This window comes from Bufo gargarizans, chromosome 3 (genome assembly GCF_014858855.1).
Source record: "Bufo gargarizans isolate SCDJY-AF-19 chromosome 3, ASM1485885v1, whole genome shotgun sequence".
NCBI lineage: Eukaryota > Metazoa > Chordata > Amphibia > Anura > Bufonidae > Bufo > Bufo gargarizans.
In genome coordinates this window covers 419215137-419241402 of record NC_058082.1, presented here as the reverse complement: position 1 = coordinate 419241402, position 26266 = coordinate 419215137, and the positions used below count along the sequence as shown (strand labels likewise).

At 45.2% G+C, this 26266-nt stretch overlaps 1 protein-coding gene across 5 annotated transcripts in view; it reads left to right on the top strand.

Moving 5' to 3' along the window:
- Positions 1–12679: 12679 nt before the first annotated feature.
- TRAF3IP3 (TRAF3 interacting protein 3) overlaps positions 12680–26266 on the top strand; it is a 62056-nt gene continuing 48469 nt past the window's right edge. The window contains exons 1-4 of one of the 5 annotated variants that reach the window (XM_044288398.1): positions 12680–12814; positions 15190–15323; positions 22223–22624; positions 23706–23829. In XM_044288398.1, the coding sequence (XP_044144333.1) occupies positions 22286–22624; positions 23706–23829 (463 nt within the window). In that variant the 5' untranslated portion in view covers positions 12680–12814; positions 15190–15323; positions 22223–22285. Of the gene's footprint in view, positions 12815–15007; positions 15059–15189; positions 15324–18127; positions 18264–22222; positions 22625–23705; positions 23830–26266 lie in introns of those variants that run through there. The other 4 variants (XM_044288399.1, XM_044288397.1, XM_044288401.1 and 1 more) reach the window with 4 other exon arrangements.

Sequence of the window (26266 nt, the reverse complement as noted above, 5' to 3'; positions counted from 1 at the left end):
GTATTTCAGCATGATAAATGACCCCCTTAGTCTCAACAGCCTGTCTAATATATAGACGAGTGTACCTAGTTAATATGCTGCGCCATTAATAATGAATCTGTTCAGTTATACATAGACGTACAGTGCATCAGACTCATTGTCAAGAGGATGTCTAATATATAGGCATGTTTATATACTTCATCTGTTACATTACTGATTCATTTACTGTACACTATGGCCAATATTTGCCTGGGGCCCTCAAAAGCAACGGGCTGTAGCAAAAATGTTGCTGTAGCCGGCAGAAGTAGCAGCAGAAGAAGAGGTGATAGTAGCAGCAGCCACAGCAACAGGCCAGAGCTGCCACTGTCATCCAGCGGTCGTGTTTTGACCAACAGTCTAGCTGTACTGGAATAATTGACTCGCTCTTCAACTTCATCTCAGGTGACAACAGATACACACAGTCAGGAATCGGTGGGTTCCTCTGACGCCACACTTAGTTGGCATGGCCCAGGAACAACCTCTGTGCCCTCACCTGTCCTGCAACTGCCTTTTTCTTTTATTGCTCCTTCTGCTCGGGAAGTAATGCATGGTGCCAGCTCTGCTCCGCTTTTCAGCAAGAACAAATTTATTGAGGACAGTCAGCAGCTACAGGCCAGCACAGACTTGGAGGCATGCAACTAGTGATAATGATAGTCGGGTGGGAGCACATGTTGCGAGTGTTCTGGGATGTGGCCATGGGACTGGTGAGGGTGACATAATTGACGAACAGACTTTAGTGGATGATGATGTAGCCGATCGCACATGGGAGCTGGGTGAAGAGGGGGCATCATCATCAAGGCAGCAGGCCTGTGAGACAGCTGCAGGATGGCAGTGTGCGGATGAGCCAGCAGGGTGAAATCTAGGGGTGCACCGAAATTTCGGCGGCCGAAAATGCACCTAATCTGTTTCTGCCGATATTTTTACATATCGGCCGGAAATAGCCGGGAGGGACTGGGAGGAGGAGCTGGGGGCCGGTGCGTTCACTGTGCTCCGGCCCCCAGCTCCAGTAGTTATAAAAAGTGTGCAATTAATACGGATTCTATTCATGAGGCCCCCTCTACGCACATCCTACTCACAGGGCTGTGCTGGCCGGCCGGGCAGACGAGCGGCAGCGTCACGACTGACGTCACATGCCTGCGCCGCCTCCTTCATTCAGAAAGTAGGCCGGGCACATGACGTCAGTTGTGACGCTGCCGCTCGTCTGCCCGGCCGGCCAGCATTAAGATAACAGCCCTGTGAGTATGATGTGGCTGTATTGAATGTAATACTGCAGAGGGGGCCTCATGAATAGAATGCTTATTAATTGTACAACATTTTATAACTACTGGAGCTGGGGGCCGGAGCACAGTGAACGCACCGGCCCCCAGCTCCTCCTCCCAGTCCCTCCCCGCTATTTTCTATTAATTGTACAATGGGGGGGGGGGGCTGTGGATGGCACTGTTATGGGGTGGGGGTCTGTGGATGGCACTGTTATGGGGTGGGTGGGGGTCTGTGGATGGCACTGTTATGAGGTGGGGGGGTCTGTGGATGGCACTGTTATGGGGTGGGTGGGGGTCTGTGGATGGCACTGTTATGGGGTGGGTGGGGGTCTGTGGATGGCACTGTTATGAGGTGGGGGGGGTCTGTGGATGGCACTGTTATGGGGTGGGTGGGGGTCTGTGGATGACACTGTTATGGGGTGGGTGGGGGTCTGTGGATGGCACTGTTATGAGGTGGGGGGGTCTGTGGATGGCACTGTTATGAGGTGGGGGGGTCTGTGGATGGCACTGTTATGGGGTGGGGGGTCTTTTAAAAGTATTTGGGCAAAAAGGCAGTTTCGGTCAAGGGGTATCCTGAATTTTCGGTTTCGGTTTCGGACCAGAATTTTCATTTCGGTGCACCCCTAGTGAAATCAGTGGGAGATCTGAAGCCAAACACACACAGGGTAGACCCTCTGTTACTCAGGAGCCTAGCTGTCAGGAAACAACTAGTGGTGCACGGGTTCATAAAAGCAGCTGCAGGCAGTCAGCATAGAGTGTTGGGAGTAAATTGCCATACTTGTCAGTGTGGAAATGTTTTATCAAGTCCCTGTATGACATTAGCGTGGCAGTATGCACGATATGTGGGCAGAATGTGAAGCGCGGTCAGGGTGCTAATGGCTCAATGGCCCTGCGTCAACACATGGAGCATCGCCATAAAGTAGTCTGGGAACACCAGGGCACTAATGTAGTGGTAGAGCCTGACACAGCAATCCCTGTATCTCCCAGCGGCCTGCATGGCCAGCAGTCAGGGTTCCTCAACCTCAGCAGAAGGAAGCTGTTGTTGCTTCCCTTTGTCTATTGATCCTAATGCTCCTCCTCCTCCTTGGAACTTGTTTCGCCAGCAATCCATGACCGAGGTGATGGCCAAGAGACAACAGTATATGTTCACTCATCCAATGGCGCAGAAGCTGAACTTGCATTATGCCAAGTTGCTGGTACTACAGTCCCTCACTTTTCATAGCGTGGACTCTGAACATTTCAGAGAACTGATGGCTTGTGCCCACCCAAGGTGATGAGTCCCAAGCCATCATTACTTCTCTAAGAAAGCTGTACCAGCCCTGCACTCATATGTTGAGCAGACAGTGGGCCAGTCCTTGAACTTGTCAGTGTCTGGTACAGTTCATGAAAATGTCAAGGAAATGGTGCATGTAATTCAGCTACTCTTACCGTGGAAAACACACCCTGCTTGAGCTGCAAAGCCAGAATGGTGTTCCCCTATATCATTTCATATGCAATGTTTCCACACTTTGGAACTTCATGCTCCACATGTTGGACCGACTATATGAGGAGAGGAAATCCATGACCGATTTCACAGTGGAAAACACACCCTCCTTGAGCTGCAAAGCCAGAATGCATATGAGATGATGTAGGGGAACACCAATGTTTCCACACTTTGGAACTCCATGCTCCACTTGCTGGACCGACTGTATGAGGAGAGGAAATCCATGACCTGTTTCTTGATGATGTAGACAGATAGAACTACTCCCCGTTGTAACTTTGACGTTAGACAGGGGCAGCTCATGTGTGACACCTGCCATTTGCTCAGGCTTTGAGGAGGCTATTTTATTTGTCATTCGCCAGGACTACAGGATGAATGATGTCATTCCACTCTTTCACATCCTGGAGGGGATGCAGATAAATCTGACTGGCAAAGGGACAGAAGACGTTGCACATACATCTCATGGCCACATGAGCACTATGGAGGCTGAACTGGCACAGGAGGAGGACATAAATGCCCCGGAATTTTTTATAGAGCTAGGTGGTTTATCTGCCCAAGCGACAGGAGAGGAGCATGAGGAGCTAGAGGGAGATGAGGAAGACAACGCAGATGACCCCGACAGACCGTGGCAGTATGCAGTGGAGATGGAAGGAGTCCATCTGAGTCCCTTGCACAAATTGCCAGATTCATTCTGAGGTGCTAGTAACAGACACATTATCACCATATATGACCCCTGGCTCTCTACAATGTTAGACCCTTGCTAGCGGTCACAAATGAGGGCTTTTTTTACACCTTCTGAGAGGGAGTAAAAACAACTACTATTGAGACATCCTTTGTAGTCAGTTGTAGTAAGCTGCCTATGTGCCCCATTGCCCATACTCATGAAGGTCTAACCAGGGGCGCTATCTGAGCTCATGCTCCACTGCCATGACTGCTGGAGGGGGGTGGGGGGGGGGGCAGGAGCAGCATCAGCTGCATTAGCAGCAACTTAAGTCTTGAGTCTCTGATGAGCAAATTTCTTCACCCGCCTACTGAAGAAACCACCCAGCAGCAGCAGGATATGGAATAGAACCTGAACCAGCAGGTGGTGGCATAATTGGATTGGACCCTGTCACCCCAGATCCAAGATCCCTTGGACTACTGGGCAGCCGAACTTGAATTGTGGCTTCTGGGCAACCTTTCTGCCCGGCCAATAACGTGGCATCAGGGCAGGTGTTTACTGCAGCTTGTGGCATAGTTACCCCAAAGAAAACTCGCTTTTCAACACAAAGTGTTGAGAGACTAACCTTTATAGATATGGTCAACCGTGCCTGATAGAACAGACCAGATCATTCTGGCAGTAATGATCTGAATGTAGTGAGCTACATCTGCCCACGTGATGTTGCCACTGTTCTGATGCTGTCTCCCACCTGATGCCATACGCCTGCTGCCATCTGCCCCTAGTGTGATCTGCCACCATCTTGTGCTGTTACTGCCACTGCTGTTGCCACCCTCCCCACTTTGTTCCGGGACCACTTTTGTGACTCTTCATGCAGTTGTCACACTCACCACTCTGTTACTGGGCCACTAGTGTCCTTGTTTGGCCGTGTTGACATCGCCGTCTATTTCTCCATTCTTCTGATCTGTCAGTAGAACAGAAAAATAACAAAAGGCCTTTATTACACGGTCAGTATTTTGCTTCAGGATTTGATCATGATTTAGAAGCCGAAAGCAGGAGTGGGTCCAAAACACAGAAGACATGCAATTATTTCAATCACATCTTATCTCTGTTTTGGACCCACTACTGTTTTTGCCTTATCAATACTGATCAAATACTTATGCAAAAAACTGACCGTGTGATAGAGGCCATTAAGTCCTGCATGCAGGATTTCTTTTACATCTGAATAAACCTGATTTAAGAAGCAAATGGCCAAAATGCATGCAAATTGAGCATGAGGCCTCTATCACATGATCAGTATTTTGCATCAGGATTTAATCATGATTTAGAAGCCAAAAGCAGAAGTGGGTCCAAAACACAGAAGACATGCAAATATTTCCATCACGTTTTAGGCTACTTTCACACTTGCGGCAGTGTGATTCGGCGGGCAGTTCCGTCGTCGGAACTGGCCGCCGGATCCGCCGATCTGCTGCTGCCTGAAAGCATTTGTGAGACGGATCCGTCTCACAAATGCATTGCAAGGACGGATCCGTCTCTCCGCTTGTCATGCGGACCGACGGATCCGTCTTGTACATTTTTCTCATTTTTACCGATCTGCACATGCGCATGCCGGAACGACGGATCCGGCATTCCGGTATTCTGAATGCCGGATGCGGCGCTAATACATTCCTATGGGAAAAAATGCCGGATCCGGCGTTCAGGCATGTCTTCAGTTTTTTTGGCCGGAGAGAAAACCGTAGCATGCTGCGGTTTTCTCTTTTGCCTGATCAGTCAAAACGACTGAACTGAAGACATCCTGATGCAAACTGAACGGATTACTCTCCATTCAGAATGCATGGGGATATGCCTGATCAGTTCTTTTCCGGTATAGAGCCCCTGTGGCGGAACTCTATGCCGGAAAAGAAAAACGCTAGTGTGAAAGTACCCTTAGCTCTGTTTTGGGCCCACTCCTGTTTTTGCCTTACCAATACTGATCAAATGCTGACCAAATACTGACGGTGTGAAGGCACAGATGCTTAAACTACAGGATCTGGTTTTGGTGGGCTATTCTTCTGCCGGATTAGATGAACAGAAAAATAAACAGTGATATGAATACAGCCTTAGGCCTCATGCACACGACCGTTGTGTGCATCCGTGGCCGTTGTGCCGTTTTCCGTTTTTTTTCGCGAACCCATTGACTTTCAATGGGTCCGTGGAAAAATCGGAAAATGCACCATTTTGCAGCCGAGGCCGTGATCCGTGTATCCTGTCCGTCAAAAAAATATGACCTGTCCTATTTTTTTGACGGACAACGGTTCACGGACCCATTCAAGTCAATGGGTCCGTGAAAGAACACGGATGCACACAAGATTGGCATCCGTGTCCGTGATCCGTGGCCGTAGGTTGCTTTCATACAGACGGATCCGAAGATCCGTCTGCATAAAAGCTTTTTCTGATCTAAGTTTTCACTTCGTGAAAACTCATTTCCGACAGTATATTCTAACACAGAAGCGTTCCCATGGTGATGGGGACGCTTCTAGTTAGAATACACTGCAAACTTTGTACAAGACTGCCCCCTGCTGCCTGGCACCACCCGATCTCTTACAGGGGGATATGATAGCACAATTAACCCCTTCAGGTGTGGCACCTAAAGGGGTTAATTGTACTATCATATTCCCCTGTAAGAGATCAGGGCTGCCAGGCAGCAGGGGGCAGACCCCCCCCCCCTTCCTAGTTTGAATATCGTTGGTGGCACAGTGTGCGCCCACCATCGCCCCCCCTCTCTCTATTGTATTAAATCGTTGGTGGCACAGTGTGCCCCCACCATCGCCCCCCCTCCCTCCCTCTATTGTATTAAATCGTTGGTGGCACAGTGTGCCAACCACCATCGCCCCCCCCCCTCTCCCTCTATAGCAGTAACATTGGTGGCAGTGTGCGGCCTCCCATTCCCCCCCCCCATCATTGGTGGCAGCGGAGTTCCGATCGGAGTCCCAGTTTAATCGCTGGGGCTCCGATCGGTAACCATGGCAACCAGGAAGCTACTGCAGCCCTGGTTGCCATGGTTACTTAGCAATAGTACAACAGTAGAAGATTCATACTTACCTGCTTGCTGCTGCGATGTCTGTGAACGGCCGGGAGCTCCTCCTACTGGTAAGTGACAGTTCTTTAGCAATGCGCCGCACAGACCTTTCACTTACCAGTAGGAGGAGCTCCCGGCCGGACACAGACATCGCAGCAGCAAGCAGGTAAGTATGAATCTTCTACAATTGTACTATTGCTAAGTAACCATGGCAACCAGGGCTGCAGTAGCGTCCTGGTTGCCATGGTTACCGATCGGAGCCCCAGCGATTAAACTGGGACTCCGATCGGAACTCCGCTGCCACCAATGATGGGGGGGGGGGGAATGGGAGACCGCACACTGCCACCAATGTTATTGCTACAGAGGGAGAGGGGGGGAGCGATGGTGGTTGGCACACTGTGCCACCAACGATTTAATACAATAGAGGGAGGGAGGGGGGGCGATGGTGGGTGCACACTGTGCCACCAACGATATTCAAACTGGGGAGGGGGGGGGGGCTGCCCCCTGCTGCCTGGCAGCCCTGATCTCTTACAGGGGAATATGATAGTACAATTAACCCCTTTAGGTGCCGCACCTGAAGGGGTTAATTGTGCTATCATATCCCCCTGTAAGAGATCGGGTGCTGCCAGGCAGCAGGGGGCAGTCTTGTACAAAGTTTGTAGTGTATTCTAACCTGAAGCGTCCCCATCACCATGGGAACGCCTCTGTGTTAGAATATACTGTCGGATCTGAGGTTCACGAAGTAGCTCATATCCGACAGTATATTCTAACATAGAGGCGTTCCCATGGTGATGGGGACGCTTCAAGTTAAAATATACCATCGGATTGGAGAAAACTCCAATCCGATGGTATAAAAGAACTCCAGACTTTACATTGAAAGTCAATGGGGACGGATCCGTTTGAAATGGCACCATATTGTGTCAACATCAAACGGATCCGTCCCCATTGACTTGCATTGTAATTCAGGACGGATCCGTTTGGCTCTGCACGGCCAGGCGGACACCAAAACGACTTTTTTTTCATGTCCGTGGATCCTCCAAAAATCAAGGAAGACCCACGGACGAAAAAAAACGGTCACGGATCACGGACCCATGGACCCCGTTTTTGCGGACCGTGAAAAAAAACTGTCGTGTGCATGAGGCCTTACTGCTGACATCCTCCCCACTGCCATGGGCCCACTACTTAAATTTTGGGCCACTGCACGGTTTAGTCCACCTCGATAAATTAGACCTGATGCTAACATTGACCTGTAAGCAGTTCACACTTCAGTTATTTGGTCAGTTATTTCGATCACCTATTGTGAGGCAATTTCAGGAGCCAAGCCTGCTCTCAGATTAGGTATTGTAAGGATTTTCTCTGGTAGGCAGGGTAAGCGGACGCAGCATAGAGGCAAAAACACGGTAGAAAAGCAAAAGTTCAGTGTTTATTCACACAAAAGGAAAAAGTAAAACAAACACTTTGCAGAGTCCTGGTGTTAATTCACACAGCACAAAGTCCACAGAACAAAGATGTCACCTGGCAGGCTGATTTATCCACGGCAGTCCACAGCAGGCTTTAGGGCGCCTGATTCCCAGCCTGTGGTTCTCCAGCACGGTACCAAACGTTAAGGTCCCAAAGCAGAGCCTGACAGAGCTCGACTGTCAGATGGAGGATCAATTTCACCCAGCTGAGACTGTTGGCTGGGTTTTTATAGCCCAGTCCTAAACCCGGCCTGTCAACGTGGCAAACAGCCACCCACCCTGCTCTTTGGCTGCTCCCAATAAGAACCGGCTCGGATCGGCTTTACAGCCATACTAAGTAAAACAACAGTGTCAGCCAGCACTAGCTGCTGCTGACACACGAAATTACCGATTCTTATCTCACCGAGACAGGAATCTCGGCGACACGTACCTTCCGTCAATGACGGACCCTTGCGCCCTCCTACAGTATTATGAATAGATCTGCTGACCTGCTGATCTAACTGTCCAAATAAGTGAAGTGTGAACTAAGCCTAATAGTGATGCACAGTCATTCTGCATCTAATAGAAGGGATTAAAAAGCATGTGTTTGCACTGCCACAACATGGTTTTAAAGAACCTTTTTTTTTTCTCCACTACTTTATTGGCGCTGCCTCCATGTCCTTATTTTGTTTCACCAAATAGTCATTGGGACACCTGCAGGGGGCGCCCAGTGTTTTTTTTTTTTTTTGCTTTACTGAAGACTGCTGTATGCTTTTATTTTGATTTAGCTAGGGGTTAGCTAGGAATGTTGGTGGCCTCACCATGCGTGCATCCTTATATGTGACCTGCCTGTCATTCGGACACACAGTAAGGCCTCTTTCACACTACCGTTTTTTTTTTCCGTTTTGCGGTCCGTTTTTTGCGTTCCGTATACGGAACCATTCATTTCAATGGTTCCGCAAAAAAACGGAATGTGTTCCGTATGCATTCCATTTCCGTTTTTCCGTTCCGTTGAAAGATAGAACATGTCCTATATTTGGCCGCAAATCACGGTCCGTGGCTCCATTCAAGTCAATGGGTCCGCAAAAAAAACGGAACACATACGGAAATGCATCCGTATGTCTTCCGTTTCCGTTCCGTTTTTTCTGAACCATCTATTGAAAATGTTATGCCCAGCCCAATTTTTTCTATGTAATTACTGTATACTGTATATGCCATACGGAAAAACGGAACCGAACAACGGAACGGAAACGAAACAGAAACGGAAGCAAAAAAACTGAACAACGGATCCGTGAAAAACGGACCGCAAAACACTGAAATGGACATACTGTAGTGTGAAAGAGGCCTAACTGTTTCGCTACTAGAAAGGACTAGCTATACATTTTGCTGCACTGCACAGTTATGTACACCAGGATACATTCTCTCTAAAGTTTAACTGCAGACGGGGATAGACCTTATTTAATGTGCTTCGTAACAAATGAATTCATATCGAAGCAAATGTTTTGAGAAAATTCGGCAAAGGGACCGAATCGAATTTTTGAAAACTTCACTCATCTCTAGTAAAGGCACTAAATAGTAGAAAATGTGATCACAACACATAAGCCACATACAGTGTTTAAAATATTTCATTTCCTATGCAGTCCTGTCCAGGGGTATACAATTTGCTGCATGGCCGGCACACATATATTGATGCTAACTAAATAATTTATATAGGTGTGTGTCCGTCTTAATAAATGTGGGCCTATGCATCTTAAGATGCTATTACACCCAATGGAATGATAGCTCTGATGCATTGTACAGGGTAAAAAACATCAGAGCTATCAATTGATGGTGGACAGCTTTAGGCCTCATGCACACGACAGTTTTTTTTCACGGTCCGCAAAAACTGGGCCCGTAGGTCCGTGATCCGTGACCGTTTTTTCGTCCGTGGGTCTTCCTTGATTTTTGGAGGATCCACGGACATGAAAAAAAAGTTGTTTTGGTGTCCGCCTGGCCGTGCGGAGCCAAACGGATCCGTCCTGAATTACAATGCAAGTCAATGGGGACGGATCCGTTTGACGTTGACACAATATGGTGCCATTTCAAACGGATCCGTCCCCATTGACTTTCAATGTAAAGTCTGGAGTCCCTTTTATACCATCGGATCGGAGTTTTCTCCAATCCAATGGTATATTTTAACTTGAAGCGTCCCCATCACCATGGGAACGCCTCTATGTTAGAATATACTGTCGGATATGAGTTACATCGTGAAAACTCATTTCCGACAGTATATTCTAACACAGAGGCGTTCCCATGGTGAGGGGGACGCTTCTAGTTAGAATATACTACAAACTGTGTACATGACTGCCCCCTGCTGCCTGGCAGCACCCGATCTCTTACAGGGGGCCGTGATCAGCACAATTAACTCCTCAGGTGCCGCACCTGAAGGGGTTAATTGTACTATCATATCCCCCTGTAAGAGATCAGGGCTGCCAGGCAGCAGGGGGCAGACTCCCCCCCCCCTCCCCAGTTTGAATATCATTGGTGGCCAGTGCGGGCCACCCCCCCCTCCCTCTATTGTAATAAATCGTTGGTAGCACAGTGTGGCCCCCCATCGGGCCCCCCCCCTCCCTCCCTCTATTGTAATAAATCGTTGGTGGCACAGTGTGCGCCCCCCATCGCCCCCCCCCCTCCCTCTATAGCAGTAACAACATTGGTGGCCAGTGTGCGGCCTCCCCTCCCCCCCCCCCCCCCGATCATTGGTGGCAGCGTAGTTCCGATCGGAGTCCCAGTTTAATCGCTGGGGCTCCGATCGGTAACCATGGCAACCAGGAAGCTACTGCAGCCCTGGTTGCCATGGTTTCTTAGCAATAGTACAATAGTAGAAGATTCATACTTACCTGCTGGCTGCTGCGATGTCTGTGACCGGCCGGGAGCTCCTCCTACTGGTAAGTGACAGTTCATTTAGCAATGCGCCGCACAGACCTGTCACTTACCAGTAGGTGGAGCTCCCGGCCAGACACGAACATCGCAGCAGCCAGCAGGTAACTATGAATCTTCTACTATTGTACTATTGCTAAGTAACCATGGCAACCAGGGCTGCAGTAGCGTCCTGGTTGCCATGGTTACCGATCGGAGCCCCAGCGATTAAACTGGGACTCCGATCGGAACTCCGCTGCCACCAATGATCGGGGGGGGGGGGAGATGGGAGGCCGCACACTGGCCACCAATGTTGTTACTGCTATATAGGGAGGGGGGGCCGATGGGGGGTGCACACTGTGCCACCAACGATTTATTACAATAGAGGGAGGAAGGGGGGGGGGGCCGGGGGGCCGCACACTGGCCACCAAGCTATTATTACAATAGAGGGAGGGGGGGGGGCCGCACTGGCCACCAATGATATTCAAACTGGGGGGGGGGGGGTCTGCCCCCTGCTGCCTGGCAGCCCTGATCTCTTACAGCACCTGAAGGGGTTAATTGTGCTCATCACGGCCCCCTGTAAGAGATCGGGTGCTGCCAGGCAGCAGGGGGCAGTCTTGTACACAGTTTTTCAGTATATTCTAACTAGAAGCGTCCCCATCACCATGGGAACGCCTCTGTGTTAGAATATACTGTCGGATATGAGTTTCCACGAAGTGAAAACTTAGATCTGAAAAAGCTTTTATGCAGACGGATCTTCGGATCCGTCTGTATGAAAGCAACCTACGGCCACGGATCACGGACACGGATGCCAATCTTGTGTGCATCCGTGTTCTTTCACGGACCCATTGACTTGAATGGGTCCGTGAACCGTTGTCCGTCAAAAAAATAGGACAGGTCATATTTTTTTGACGGACAGGATACACGGATCACGGCCTCGGCTGCAAAACGGTGCATTTTGTCCGATTTTTCCACGGACCCATTGAAAGTCAATGGGTCAGCGAAAAAAAACGGAAAACGGCACAACGGCCACGGATGCACACAACGGTCGTGTGCATGAGGCCTTAGGTGTAGAAAATATTGCTTTGGCAAATTTCACACGAGCGTGTTTGGTATGGGAGACACGTTCCGTGTGATGGCTGCATTTCTTAGACCAGACACTGCACCTCTGACACAAGCTCACAGCATCCTAATGACTTAAGATTCTATGAGGTCCTGCATGACCACGGGTTTACTTAACTGTACTCACATAATACCTTGAGTACAGCACAGCAGATCCACGGTCAGGCAGGAACAGATCATTATGATGCTGTGAGTCCAGGTCCATGGAACACTGGTCCGTAAAATGTAGCCATCCCACACATTCTAGTGTGAAATTAGCCTAACTTTTTGTACAGAGGATCTTATCACTCAGTGATAATCAGTGTATAATACGATGGAAAAATGAATCAAGCCAGTAAAGGAGACAATATGGACAGTAACAATACATTAGTAAGTGTTAACTTTCCCTACAGGATAAATGCCATTTGTTGAAGTGAGGCAACCCCTTTAAGGCTAGCCATATATACGATTTGTTTTGATAAATTACCTTTAATAAATTTAATGTGGTTATTTCATGTAAATAGAAAAAGGGCAGCGCCTCATGTGTAATATTTCCTGTAAATAGCCATAAGAATGTTTTCTCCCAAGAAAAAAAAATATAATTGTAACTTCAGTGTAATACATTTCTAACGGCAAGGTCAAAGAATGTTCCCTGACACGCTTAGCAAATAAGGAGTTAATCTAATAGAAGATGGAAGTGTCATCTCAGAGTAGGGTAGAAGAGGCGGAAAGTCTGAATCTTGTGGCTTTCTTAATTTCCTGTTTAAACAAATGCACACTACAATGTGACAAAAGAGCGAGGTGTGAAATGTAAAAGTGTCTTTTATGTAGACATCCCTGGAAGCGGTGAGAGAAGCGCATCTGTATGCAGAGGCTGGACAGTCAGTACTCTGAGCTGCACAGGTAACTGGGTTTATATGGTGGATCCAGCAAGGCGGGCTGCATGCTGATTTTTTTGAATGAGTTGGACTGTAACTTTTTTACTTCTGTATTTTCATTTTCTGTTATGACAGCAGAGGAAGCTGATGAATGCACAGCTACTGCAGGAAGACAATGCATTCTAGACTTATACTGTCATTTATTCCACACCAGTTTTTTGCCAATTCTGCCCAAATATTCAAAGGTTACACGATCTCACAAACAAGGTTTACTAACTAACGGAAAACAAGCCATCTGACAAAGCCTCTTGTAAATGTACACCATTTTTGGAGCATAACAACAGGCATAATTGAAGGCTATTTTCACATAGTTGGTTTTTTTGGTTTGTTTTTTTGCAACGTGTCTTTTTCTTTTTTCCAGGTGGTTTTGCATCTTTTCTTTAGTCAAAAAATGCAGCCTCCAGATGTTTGCTGCAAGTTTATGGGAAATTATGATATGCATTACAAACATGCGTTTTTTGTTTTCTCCTATCTGTCTTCACTTGCGTTTTGCGTGTTTTGGATTTTTTTTTAGAAATCACAGTATGCTCTGTATTTTTTTATTTATTATTTTCTGCCATGTGTCAATGCATGTTGCATTTTTTTAATGGTGTTTCTACAAGCACACTTTACTTTTTAAAATACCAATTTTTACTTTATTTTCTACAATACGATTTGAAGGGGATATATGAAACAAAATGTCTTAACATTTACACATGTTGTGGTCATGCTTTTGATATGTATGTTGGGACGGGCGGATTTGGCATTGCTGTCCCAAATTGTGTGACTGCTGTGCTCCCCAATGCCCACAAACACTGCACTGAAGAATTAACATTACAATACAGATAGTCGCCACCATACTAATAGTGCTCCCAAAAATCCCACCAAATAAAATTCTTGCCCAGAGTGCCCTCATTAATATTAGTCCCCTACAGTGACAATGCTCCCTGAGAGTGCCTGTTAGTAGTAGTGCCCTCCATATTGTGTCCAATAATAATAATAATCATTCCCCCACAGAACCCCCAGTAGTAATAATGCCCCACAGTGCCCTTGGTACTGATAAAGCTCCCCAAAATGCCCCCAGTTGTAATAAGGCCCCCTAAAGTGCCCCATGTATGAACCTTTTAGAAATAAGGCCCCCTACAGTGCCCCCAGTAGTTATAATTTCCTTTATAGTGCCCACATAGTTATAATGTTTCCTGTATTGCCGCGGTAATGTCCCTTTGTATTGCCCTCAGTAGTTATAATGCCCCCTGTATTACCTTTGGTAGTTATAATGTCCGCCTGTCATGCCCCAAGTAGTTATACTGCGCTCTGTATTGCCCCAGGTAGTTCTAATGTCTGAATGTCATGCCTCCTGTATTGCTCTAGGTAGTTATAATGTACTGTCATGCCACCAGTAGTTGTATTGTCCACCTCCTGTGTTGCCCCAAAAATGGCAGAAAAAAATTATCTAAGTCCCACTTTTTGCTTCAGTCTGTGCAGCAGGCCTCACGTCCCAGCACAATGGCATCATCACAACCACCAAAGACCTGGTTTCCCTGTTCCAAAGCACTATTCAAGTGTATTGCTGTTCTGAGGACAGCAATGCAGTTGTATTTGCAGTAGGACAGTACTTATGGGGTCTTGGCCTAGTGACACCCGAGTGGCCCCACTCCGGCACTGGCCCATCTGGCATTTCCCAGCCCTGTTTACAGCCACAGTCCCCCCAGATGTGATCTTTCTTCATACTCTTGCATTGCTCTGCAGATCCAGCAGCGAGTGGCAGATCATTTGCCACTCACATTACTCTTCTTTTAAACAGTCTCCTAGGAATCATGGCATTGCATGGTACTAGAAAGATGCAATGTCAGTGGTAAATTTTCTGTATATTCCAAATTTTTCATAGCGTTGGTGCTATATTATTATGATATGAGAGACATTCAGCATGCATTCAGAAGTGATCTATACTAGTTACTGGTTTAGTTAGATATTATTGCCAGGTGTATCCATGGTTTTTATGTATCATGCATTGTTATGGTCCGTCCACTTTTGCTGGTAAGAAGCCACTAGTATTTCCCCCTTCTATTACATTGAAGACTATCAGTAATAGCAGTGCCTGAGAACGTTTCAGATAATGTTAGCAAAACACATTCCCATAGCAGTCTGTTGTGCAGAGATAAGTGTCAGAAACTTGCTGGGGGTCAGTGTCACTATAGTTGTCACTCTCGTACAGGCTCTCACTATGGTGGTATGTATTTTTACATCATGTAGTTCATCTTCATTCTTATAACGACCTTTGAATTGTAAAGGTAAATTCAGACTATGGTATGTGGTTCATTTTGTCTTCATTCTCGGTAATTACGATAGTAATATGTTTAGCAGATTGACCAGCAGTAAACACGAGGACAGGAAAGTGACGTGTGTGTACATCATCTTCTGGAGAACATAAAGTGGGTCACAGCTTTTTCTTCTATTGCTGTAAACCTACTGAATTGTGGCTCAGGAAATAGTAGATAAGAGCTTGTAACGAAAACCAGTTTGTTAACATTGTGCAGCAGATACAATCTGTATTTCGCATCATCTAGATGAATTGAAAATGTAAATGTAACCATTTTAACACATATATAATATGTCAATAATACACTACAATAATTCTCACAATGAAACGATTCATTGGAAAAAGCAAGTCAACGGTTTCGGGTACTTTCACACTTGCGGCATAGAGTTCCGTCCTAGGGGCTCAATACCGGAAAAGAACTGATCAGTTTTATCCTAATGCATTCTGAATGAAGAGCAATCCGTTCAGGATGCATCAGATGTCTTAAGTTCAGTCTTTTTGACCGCATGCTGAGGTTTTATCTCCATCCAAAATTCCGGAACACTTGCCAGAATGACGGTTCCAGCATTTTTTCCCATTGAAATGCATTAATGCTGGATCGGGCCCCGAGTGTTCTGGCAAAACGGATCTGGCATTGCGGTCTGCGCATGCTCAGACCGCAAAAAATGTGAAAAAAATAAATGCCGGATCCGTTTTTTTTTCTGGATGACCCTGGAGAGACGGATCCTGGCATTTCAATGCATTTGTTATATGGATCAGGATTCTGATCAGTCTTACAAATGCCATCAGTTTGCATGCGTTTTGACGATCCAGCAGGCAGTTCCAGCGACGCAAGTGTGAAAGTACCCTTACATGAATATCTGTAAAGTAGGCTATATGTGCTCTGTACAGGTAAATTCCTTTCAGTTGGCATCAGTGGGACCTACTAGGTTCTGGATACGCAGATACAGTATTTCCCATTAATTAGCATTCAAAGAAAGTTAATGCTGATACAGATGTGATTGTCCATATTGCTTCCTTCGCTGGCTTGATTTATTCTTCCATCACATTATACAGCAGGCATGCTCAACCTGCGGCCCTCCAGCTGTTGCAAAACTACAACTCCCAGCATGCCCGAACAGTCTACAGCTATCAGCCTACAGCAGGGCATTGTGGGAGTTGTAGTTTTACAACAGCTGGAGCGCCGCAGGTTTAGCATGCCTGTTATACAGGGTTTATGACCACCCTGCAATCCTGCAGTGGTGGCCATACTTGTACACTATTGAAAAAAACGCTGGCCAACTCAGACTCCTATTGTCCCAGCCACCAGAGAGGACACTGCATTTTCCTATAGTGTGCAAGCATGCCACTACTGCTGGATTGCAGGGTGGTCATAACCCTGGATGTAAGCAGTGTATAATGTGATGGAAAAAGGAATCAAGCCAGCAAAGGAAGCAATATTGATAATAACAATTCATTAGTAAGTGGCTTGTATTAACTTCCTCTGCATGTTAAATGCCATTTGCGGAAGTGAGACAGTAAGAGTCTCATTAATCTGAGATAATTGAGATCTGCTACATATCAGATTATCAAACCTGTTATATAGGGCTCATCATGAAATGCTAAGGGTATTTTCACACAGTCTTTTCTTCAGTGTGGATTTCATCATGTATTGTTTTCCGTGGGAAATCGGCATCCTTATTAGGGTTGCAATAACCAAGCACGGCCACCTCACAGTGTACGGCGCCTGAAAACAACTGCTCATCGGGGATCTGACTTTGTGATATTGATGACCTATTAGATCAGGCATCCTCAAACTGCGGCCCTCCAGCTGTTGTAAAACTACAACTCCCACAATGCCCTGCTGTAGGCTGATACCTGTAGGCTGTTCGGGCATGCTGGGAGTTGTAGTTTTGCAACAGCTGGAGAGCCGCAGTTTGAGGATGCCTGTACTATAGTATAGTCAAGTCCTGGAAAAGCCTTTAAAAGAGTGCTATAGGTGTAGGTATAAGCAATGATATTGTCTGTAAGAACCATACCAGTCTGCCATAACTGTTTGCGGTTTGATGTGTCTTCCAGTCTTGCAGTAGTGCTACATGTATGCATCTTCTGTGACAATGGCTGCTGTTTGAAAAAGGGTTATTGAGGGAAACAGACCCTTTTATAGAGGTTTTCTAATATTGATGACCTCTCCTTAGGATAGGTTATGATTATCTGATTGGTGAGGGTCCGACTCGTAGCTGCGGAACTCAGAGCGTTTCGGTCTATTAATAGCATACCCAGTACAGTGCTGTACGTATTATAGCAGCCGTGTGTGTGATATTGCAGCTCAGTCCCATTTACCTGAAAGGCAATGTGACTGATGGACACCCACCTGAGTGCCATGGCCCCTTCCAGCAGCCGGTAAGCGGAGAGGTCGGGATATTGACAACCTGTCCCTTTAATCTTGTAATTTCTACTAAAATAACATGCACCGTTTGAACATTCAGTATGTCAGAGTGAATATAGGCATTTAGAGGGAGATTGATCAAACTGGTGTAAAGTAGAACTGGCTTAGTTGCCCATAGCAACCAATCAGATTCCACCTTTAATTTTCCAAAGTCGCTATCAAAAATGAAAGGTGGAATCTGATTGGTTGCTATTGGCAACAAAGCCAGTTCTACTTTGCATTAGTTTGATAAATGACCCACTCAATGTTCATAGATTTACTTGCTGATTTTTGAATACAACATATGAATTTAAAACAGTTTTTCATATTTCTGCCTCCTGCTTGCGTCAGTGGTTTCTACTGACCAGGCGTCAACTTCATTCGTCCCTGAGGCATTATATGACAGAACACTGCTTAGTAAACATGGACAGAAGCATGCATGATATAAAGAAGACAGGCTCAGGCTCCTGAACCTATGACAAGAGGAGACATGTATGTGTTACACCTACATGTCAGCCTCCAATCACAAAACACACACGTAGCACATGACCTGCCCCAAAACACTTCATGGTCTCAGGGATGCAGACACAACACAAGGAGACCTTTTCTGACAGAGACCTCAAGTGACTTGCTGCTACTTGGAAGACGGAGCATGTGCTTCACTCACGATTTCATTCAAACCGTCCTCAGCGTGACAGAAGTGAGAAGGTAAGGACTGGTTTCCTTACTGTTCCCTCTCAGTACAATGAAGGAGGCTGTACACATCCATATCTTGCAATGAACAGGGTCGTAGGTTACCTCAGGTCAGTTTTCAGGTAGGTGCTGTATGTCAGTGGATGCAAGGGCTAGGTGTGCGCTGAATGTTCCAGGTTAGAAGCTCAAAATATCTCACGTAGCTTTATCCAATCCTATGGCAGTAGAGCGTGCTTTTGACATACGTTTTGTTACCTTTTCCTCTATTGTATTGAAATAAAGCCATTTTAGGGTACATTCACACAACCGTATTATTTTTTTCCACGTCCGATTGCATCTGTTCCGCATTTTACGGAATAGAAGCGGACCCATTCATTCCTATGGGTGAATAAAATATGCGGACAACATTCGGTATGTTGTCCTCAACCGCGTGTCCGCATTTCTATTCCGCAAAAATATGAGGCATGTCCTACTATTGTCCGTACAGATCGGTCCGCAGCACTATTCAAGTCAATGGATCCGCAAATTGCGGATGACATACGGAATGGTTTCCGTAGGTCATCTGTTTTTTGCAGATCCGTTTCCTTATTTTTGAAGGCCTTAATAATTCTTTTTTCTCTCTCTCTTTTTTTTCCTTCTGTTTTTGGCGGACATATGGAAGTCATTTGTCCGCAAAATGCTGACACACGGTTCCGTTATTTGCAGACCGCAAAACGGAAAGGATTACACATGGTCGTGTGAATGTACCCTTATTGGTATTTTATACCTATACAATAAACAAAACAGCCATGAGAAATCTAACACTAGGTACATGCAATTGCATTCTCCCATAGAAACAGCTCTAGGACTAATACCTACAAGTCATCCTTAAGCCAGATACAGATGCATTTTTTGGCCATATTTCGGATGTGTGACCTGACCTACCACAGCTTTAAAGGGGTTTTACCACCTCAGGATTTGTGGCATATCACTTCAGGACCACCTCCTGTCTCCAGAACCGGGCCACTAAAGTCAAGGAGAGCACTTCATGCATGTGCGGCATCCTCTCCATTCACTGCTTATGAGTCCCAGAGGTGGGACCTGCATCTATCTGACATTAGCGATATGCCACAATTCTTAACAAGGGAAAATTCCATTTAACTGACCTGTATAAAACACTGACATAATGCTGTTGAGTACAGCATCATAGATCCCGATGATGCTGGGAATTCAGGTCCATAAACTCTCAGTAAGGCTGGGTCACACATCTGTAATATAGATGCGAAATGCGTCCATGACACGCTCAGGAGAACCTGGCCTTAAAGGGAATCTGTCATCATCTGATTTCAGCAGTCTCTTAAGTGCATACGTCCTGTAGTTTTCGAGGAATATACACTTTATTAGCTGTTGCGCTTGTAAGGAAGGAGTCCCCATGCTATCCATGCAGTCCTAGTATTTTTCAGCTGCAGGATAACCCTGATCCCCGCACTCAATTCAGTGATTGACACTAGAGGGATATAGCTGTCAGTCAGAGACAGGAGAGATGGGTGAACCCAGCAGTCATGAATGAGAGGACTGCTTTTACAGAGTTTCTATGATTCTGTACTACAGGGGTGTCAAGTTCAGTGGGCCATATTTTGGTTACTCAGAGTCCTGTTCACATCATGTTACAGCCTTTCATAAGACTTCTATGTTGGGAGTATTGCTGACGTATACCTCTGATGGAAGACTCAGATATAAACCACTGTATAGGCATTCAGTGCCAGACGTCAGCCATTGACTCCCACACTAATATATATATATATATATATATATATATATATAGCGTGCTATATGCTTTATTGTAGGCAGCACAGTTGACTATGCATTTCTATAAAATAAAGAAAAGGTGATATGTCAGCACGATGGAGGAGAAAACGACGGTCTTTTGGCTTCCGTCTGGTGAATGGAGTCCTATGGATGCATTTGACGTATACACCAGGAGCATTTATATATGCTGAACATAGGACTAACATGATGTGAAAAACAATCTGCATGCTTCTGTGTGTAATTGGAGGCATTTTGAACTACGATATAGGCTCATTGAGGGAGATTGATCAAAACTGTTATGAAGGAAAACTGCCTTAGGCCCCTTTCACACAAGCAATTTCCATGCATTGGACTTGCAGCATGTGTCAGCTAGATCACCCGTCCTGACCTCCCAGCACTGACGGGGTAGAATAGCATTATATTGATTTATTATGCTATGTAACCCTTAGAGGTCGGAATGTATTGTATAACACTGACATAATGCTGTCAGTGTTATACAATACAGTGCTGGGAGGTTAGGACGGGTGCTCTCGCTGACATACGCTGCAAGTCCAATGCATGGAACTTGCTCGTGAGAAAGCGGCCTTAGTTGCCCATAGCAACCAATCAGATTCCACCTGGAATTTTTCAGAGAACCTTTGGAAAATGTAAGGTGGAATCTGAATGGTTGGTATGGGCAACTAAGCCAGTTTTCATTTACACCAGTTTTGATAAATATCCCAGATAGTCTTCTGTGGCACTAAACTATGGACTTTCAAAAATAATACATTTTAGTATTTTTTCTGTCAGAAATCTTGTAAACAGGGCTTCATACATTCTCACTCATCAGCATCAATGACTGTCATTAAAGGTGAGAGAAGATTCCTCATGAGCTGTAGAAGGAGAAAGTAGTCCAGGAATAAAGCTGTACAAGTATACATGAAAGCTAGTGAAGGCAACAGCATCCTGGACACACAGACGTCACATCCAGCATATCTTACTGGGAGGACCACATGACAAAAATCTGAAACTAGAAGCAAGTTGCAGACAAAATATCAGGGGTTCTGAACAATGTATGAATAGAGCAATGGATATTGTATCCTGAAACTTAGGCTACTTTCTCACTTGCGTTGTTGTTTTCCAGCAGAGGATCTCAATACCAGAAAAAAATGTTTCCGTTTAGTCCATATGCATTCTGAATGGAAAGAGATCAGTTCAGGATGCATCAGGATGTCTTCCTCTCCGTCAGCATTCCGCTTTGTGATCGGACACAAAACTGCTGCAAGTTGCGGTTTTGCGTCCGGTCATAAAAATGGAAGAAAATGGATCCGTCACTGAAAACAATGTAAGACAATGTAAGGAGCATAAAAAAACAGATCTGTCAACCATTGACATTCAATATATTTAGTGACAGATCAGTATTTTTCCGTTTTGATTTTACACAACAACATCCTAATGGAACGGATGCATACTGATGTGCAAAATCAAAATGGATCAGTTTAATTCCGGTATTTACTAAGAGTGGCCACATTTTGTCGTCGGGTCCAAATTGATGGAAGGCAGGGCCAGAAATACCATAGTGTGGCACATTATAACGCCCCAACAGAGCCAAATATCATTGTCACAGCTGTGACAGCTTTATGTCAGTATGATTCTGTGGAAAAAAGGCCATGCAGAGGCACATAGCATTATAAATCATGATAATGCCGTGCACTCCTGCAAGTCCAGAGCGGAGGATCACACTCACAGACGGAGCGTGATTCCCGCAATGGACTCGCTCGTGTGAAACAGCCCTTACTGCTTCTTCTATTCAGTCAGGGTAACCACTAGCATATCTAAAATATGTTTTTCAATGTCGAAGGCGTCCATCGTCTTTAGGGCTGTTCACATTTGTGTTATCTATCTTCTTTAAGGGAAAACAATATTCTTGTCATCAGATATACAGAAAACCTGATAGTCAACATAATAAGTGAATCCATCAGGATTTGTGTAGATATGCTTGAAAACTGATTCATCATAGCAGTGATGACTTTATTATGAACAAAGGCTAAAACTAAACAATATTTGGCAATATTAATTTCAGAAAAAATAATGTCCAGTCTCAGAATGGATTTATCTTAATAAACTAGTGCTAGAAAGTATGGATTTCCACATGGCTGCCATTTATCATTATCAGTGTATGTTGATAATAGTTTTTTCTTGTTTAGGGTTGACGTCTTTATTGATTTAATGAGATAGGAACATACTGATCGTCTCGACTGGAGATAACCATGGTTATTAAAAATGGAAAGTCCCCAGTTCGGCAGAAACTAGATACTGAGAATTTCGAAGACAAGTATGATAGAAGACTTGAATTTCATGAAACCTTGAGGAACCGCCACAATACAACCTCTTGTCGACAGGACAATCCTTGCTGGAACAAGGAACAGGAGAGACATTCCCCAAGAGAGCAAGAGTTTTTCAGGAGACGACATCTTTGGACTGATGAGTTAGGAGACAAAGGAGTAAGGTCTCCTCCTAAGTCAAACAAATATATTAAACACTCTTCTATCAGAGAAAATTTAATTAAAGTGGACAACAAAGATAAAGATGTGTCCACAAGTTGTCAGGTAAGGTCATATAGCTTGGGAGTACAAATCATGCGCCAAAAAGCATACATACATGATCGCTGTTATCGTTATAGTCAGGGGCGGACTGGGAACTTAAAGTGGCCCTGGCAAAAATACTAAGAGTGGCCACATTTTGTCGTCGGGTCCAAATTGATGGAAGGCAGGGCCAGAAATACCATAATGTGGCACATTATAACGCCCCAACAGAGCCAAATATCATTGTCACATCACAAAATACTGCCAGCAGCACAAAGTACATCCCCAAAAACTTCCACTGACCAGCTGTGAGTAGGGCCCAGGCGGCCCCCTGGGCATTGGCCCACTGGGATATTTCCCTGTAAGGTCTATGGCCAATGCGCCCCTGGTTATAGTGTATATTTTAGTTATAGGACATGTTCCTAAATGTAGTACAGGAACATGGCTTGTAATGGTTTCTAAATGTGGTTTTTATCATCTGAAGACTATGGGGGAAAAAACACAACTCTACAGGGCATACAGAAATTATTAAAAACATCAGGTTACCTCAAAGCGTACCTGGAACTGTGAACATAACTCTGTTACTAGCCCCTTGGAGCACTGCTTCACCTCCACCTCTCTCCATTGCTAACCCCCCTCCTAGTGAGATTGGCCTTGAAATCTTATCCATCCATCGGTGCAGTGAAGATCACTTGAGGTCATCCCCATTCTGAGATCTTCATTGCATGTGTGCCGATGATACTGCCACCTGTGCATGCACAAGAGTTCAGGGCCAGGCATCGGAGCAGTGAGGATGCCCGGCCCCTCCAATCACACTGGGAGGGCGAGTGGCAATGGGGGTGGGGAGGGGAAGGTGAAGCAGTATCCCAAGTTACATGTAACATGTTACATGTAAATTACATCAGTAATACCAATTGCAAAGGAAAATGGTTTATAAGATGGATGCCCCTTTAAAAAAAGTAACACTACTAAAACGACATGATATTTTCCTGAACCTCAACGTTTCTGATTATTTGGTGCTGTCAGCCTATTCGCTTTATGTTATCTGTGTTGTATCTGAATAGTGATGCTCTTTTTACTTTTTCCTTTCTTTTCATCTATGCAGATATCCTGGCATCATAATCGCTCCAAGACATACCCTTTTGACTCTAGAATTGCAATATCAGAATTCTGTTTAGAACCTGTTCACAGTAAAACCAAAAAAAATGATGTAACAACGAGAGAAAGAGGTGAGAAAATGACCACTCTACATTATCCATTTGTTTTATAAAAATGTTGGGCTTTTGGTAAAGAAGCAATACGTCTAGGAGAGAATACCTCTGTACTTACAGAGTGTGATAGAGCAGTTCTTCTGGAGCTGTGAGGCGCCCACCAATTGTTACATCTCTAGTTTGCCATCTATTTCAACCCACTGGGGGCTATTCAGATAGTGCTTGCTACATCTGTATATACAGTAACTACATATTCAAGATATGGCACAGAATGTGATGAATAAAAATGATGGTTTTCTTGAATCCAAAATATAAAATCCAACATGGTGCTTTGCATAGTTTTCCTACTTGTTTCAGCTAGTTGCCCTATTCATAGTCCATTAACCCATGCAAACCCCCTAAAACAAAGACATGTTGTATTTTACATTTTAGATGAAATAAAACAGTGATTTTTATTCATCATTATCGGTGCCGGATTTTCAGCAGTTTTGTTACTAGTATGAACAATGCTCCGGGTGATTACTCTGCACAGGGAAGATGATGGAATAAGTTAATATTTTATGTGTCATTTTATACTTAATTCTTCTCCATTTCTCATTAACCATGATTTTGGTATTTCAACCACACAAAAGTCTGTCTATGTCTTCATCATCCAACGTTTTCCTCCACTACCTTCAGATATACATTTTTGCAGCGCTTTTGCTTTTATCAGCTGATATAACTTTGAACTTAAACGGTTATTCAAATATCCGTCTTGCAAGTAGGTAATTTTGTTAGGATTAAATACTGGTTTGACCAGTCAAGGAGAATATAGAAATTGTTTGATTAGCGCATAGTACAAACGTGAAAATTAACACCAACTTCCTCCTTGAGTAACATCAGTCTCTCAGTGGACACCCTTAACTACCTTTTTTGCCCCATAAAAATTCCTTATAAGCATTATTCATGGTATTAATATCTGTCTATCTCAAAAGTGCAGGAATAGTTTGAAGTGGATATACTGGTAATATGTTTGAAAAGCACATTTATGTTTTTATCAAATGACATGTCAGTTATGGATAACATCAAATCCCCCCTTGTCTTTAGACCATCTGCAACCTTTTTTAATTAGTGAGTTTAGTTCAGATTATTAATAATACATTACATTTATAACATCCAACTGTTTCTAATATTTTTAACTTGCTTTATTGACCTCAGAGCATTACATATTTAATTGTATGTACAACAATTTAAAGATGGCATGGTCTTATTAGTGGTAAAGCACACAAAGTTACAGATCCAGGCCGATAGAAGATACAGTACTGATGAAGATCCATAGCGGGCAGGGCTGGCCTTAGGTGTTCAGGCGCCCCCCCGGTTGACCTGAACATACACAAAGAGGAAAACAATCTTTGTAACAAACAGTTATTTTTTTAATTACAGATAATTTAAGTGCAAGTGCAAACAAGTACAATCATACCCAGTGTCACCCATAGCCAGTCTCCTGCCCCCTTAATCATACCCTGTCACCTTTACCCAGTCCCCTGCCCTTCTTAATCATACCCAGTGTCACCCTTAACCGGTCCCCTACCCCCTCAATTAGACCCTGCCCCCCTTAAATTAAGGGTGACAGAAACTGGGTATGATTAAGGGGACAGGGGACTGGATAAGGGTGACACTGGGTATGATTGAGGGGCAGGGGACTGGCTTTGGTTGACACTGGGTATGATTAAGGGGGGTAGGGGACTCGGTAAAGGTGACAGGGTATGATTAAGGGGGGCAGGGGACTAGCTATGGGTGATACTGGGTATGATTAAGGGGGATAGGGTCTAATTGAGGGGGCAGGGGACTGGGTAAAGGTGACAGGGTATGATTAAGGGGGGCAGGGGACTGGCTATGGGTGACACTGGGTATGATTAAGGGGGGCAGGGGACTGGGCAAAGGTGACAGGGTATGATTAAGGGGGGCAGGGGACTGGCTCTGGGTGACACTGGGTATGATTAAGGGGGGCAGGGGACTGGGCAAAGGTGACAGAGTATGATTAAGGGGGGCAGGAGACTGGCTATGGGTGACACTGGGTATGATTAAGGGTCTTAATCATACCCAGTGTCACCCATAGCCAGTCTCCAGCCCCCCTTAATCATACCCTGTCACCTTTATCCAGTCCCCTGCCCCGCTTAATCATACTCAGTGTCAACCAAAGCCAGTCCCCTGCTCCTTAATCATACCCAGTGTCACCCTTATCCAGTCCCCGGCCCCATTAATCATACCCAGTGTCTGTCACCTTTATCTAGTCCCCTGCCCCCCTTAATTAGACCCTGCCCCCATTTAATGAAAGATATTTGGTAAAAACAACAATAAGAATAGGTACTCACTATTTCAAGTCTTCTGCTCCCTCCATGTCTGCAGAGCACTGGCCGCCGCCCTCACACATTGAGTGGATCCTTCTGCGGCTCTCTGCGAAGGCGCAGCACTT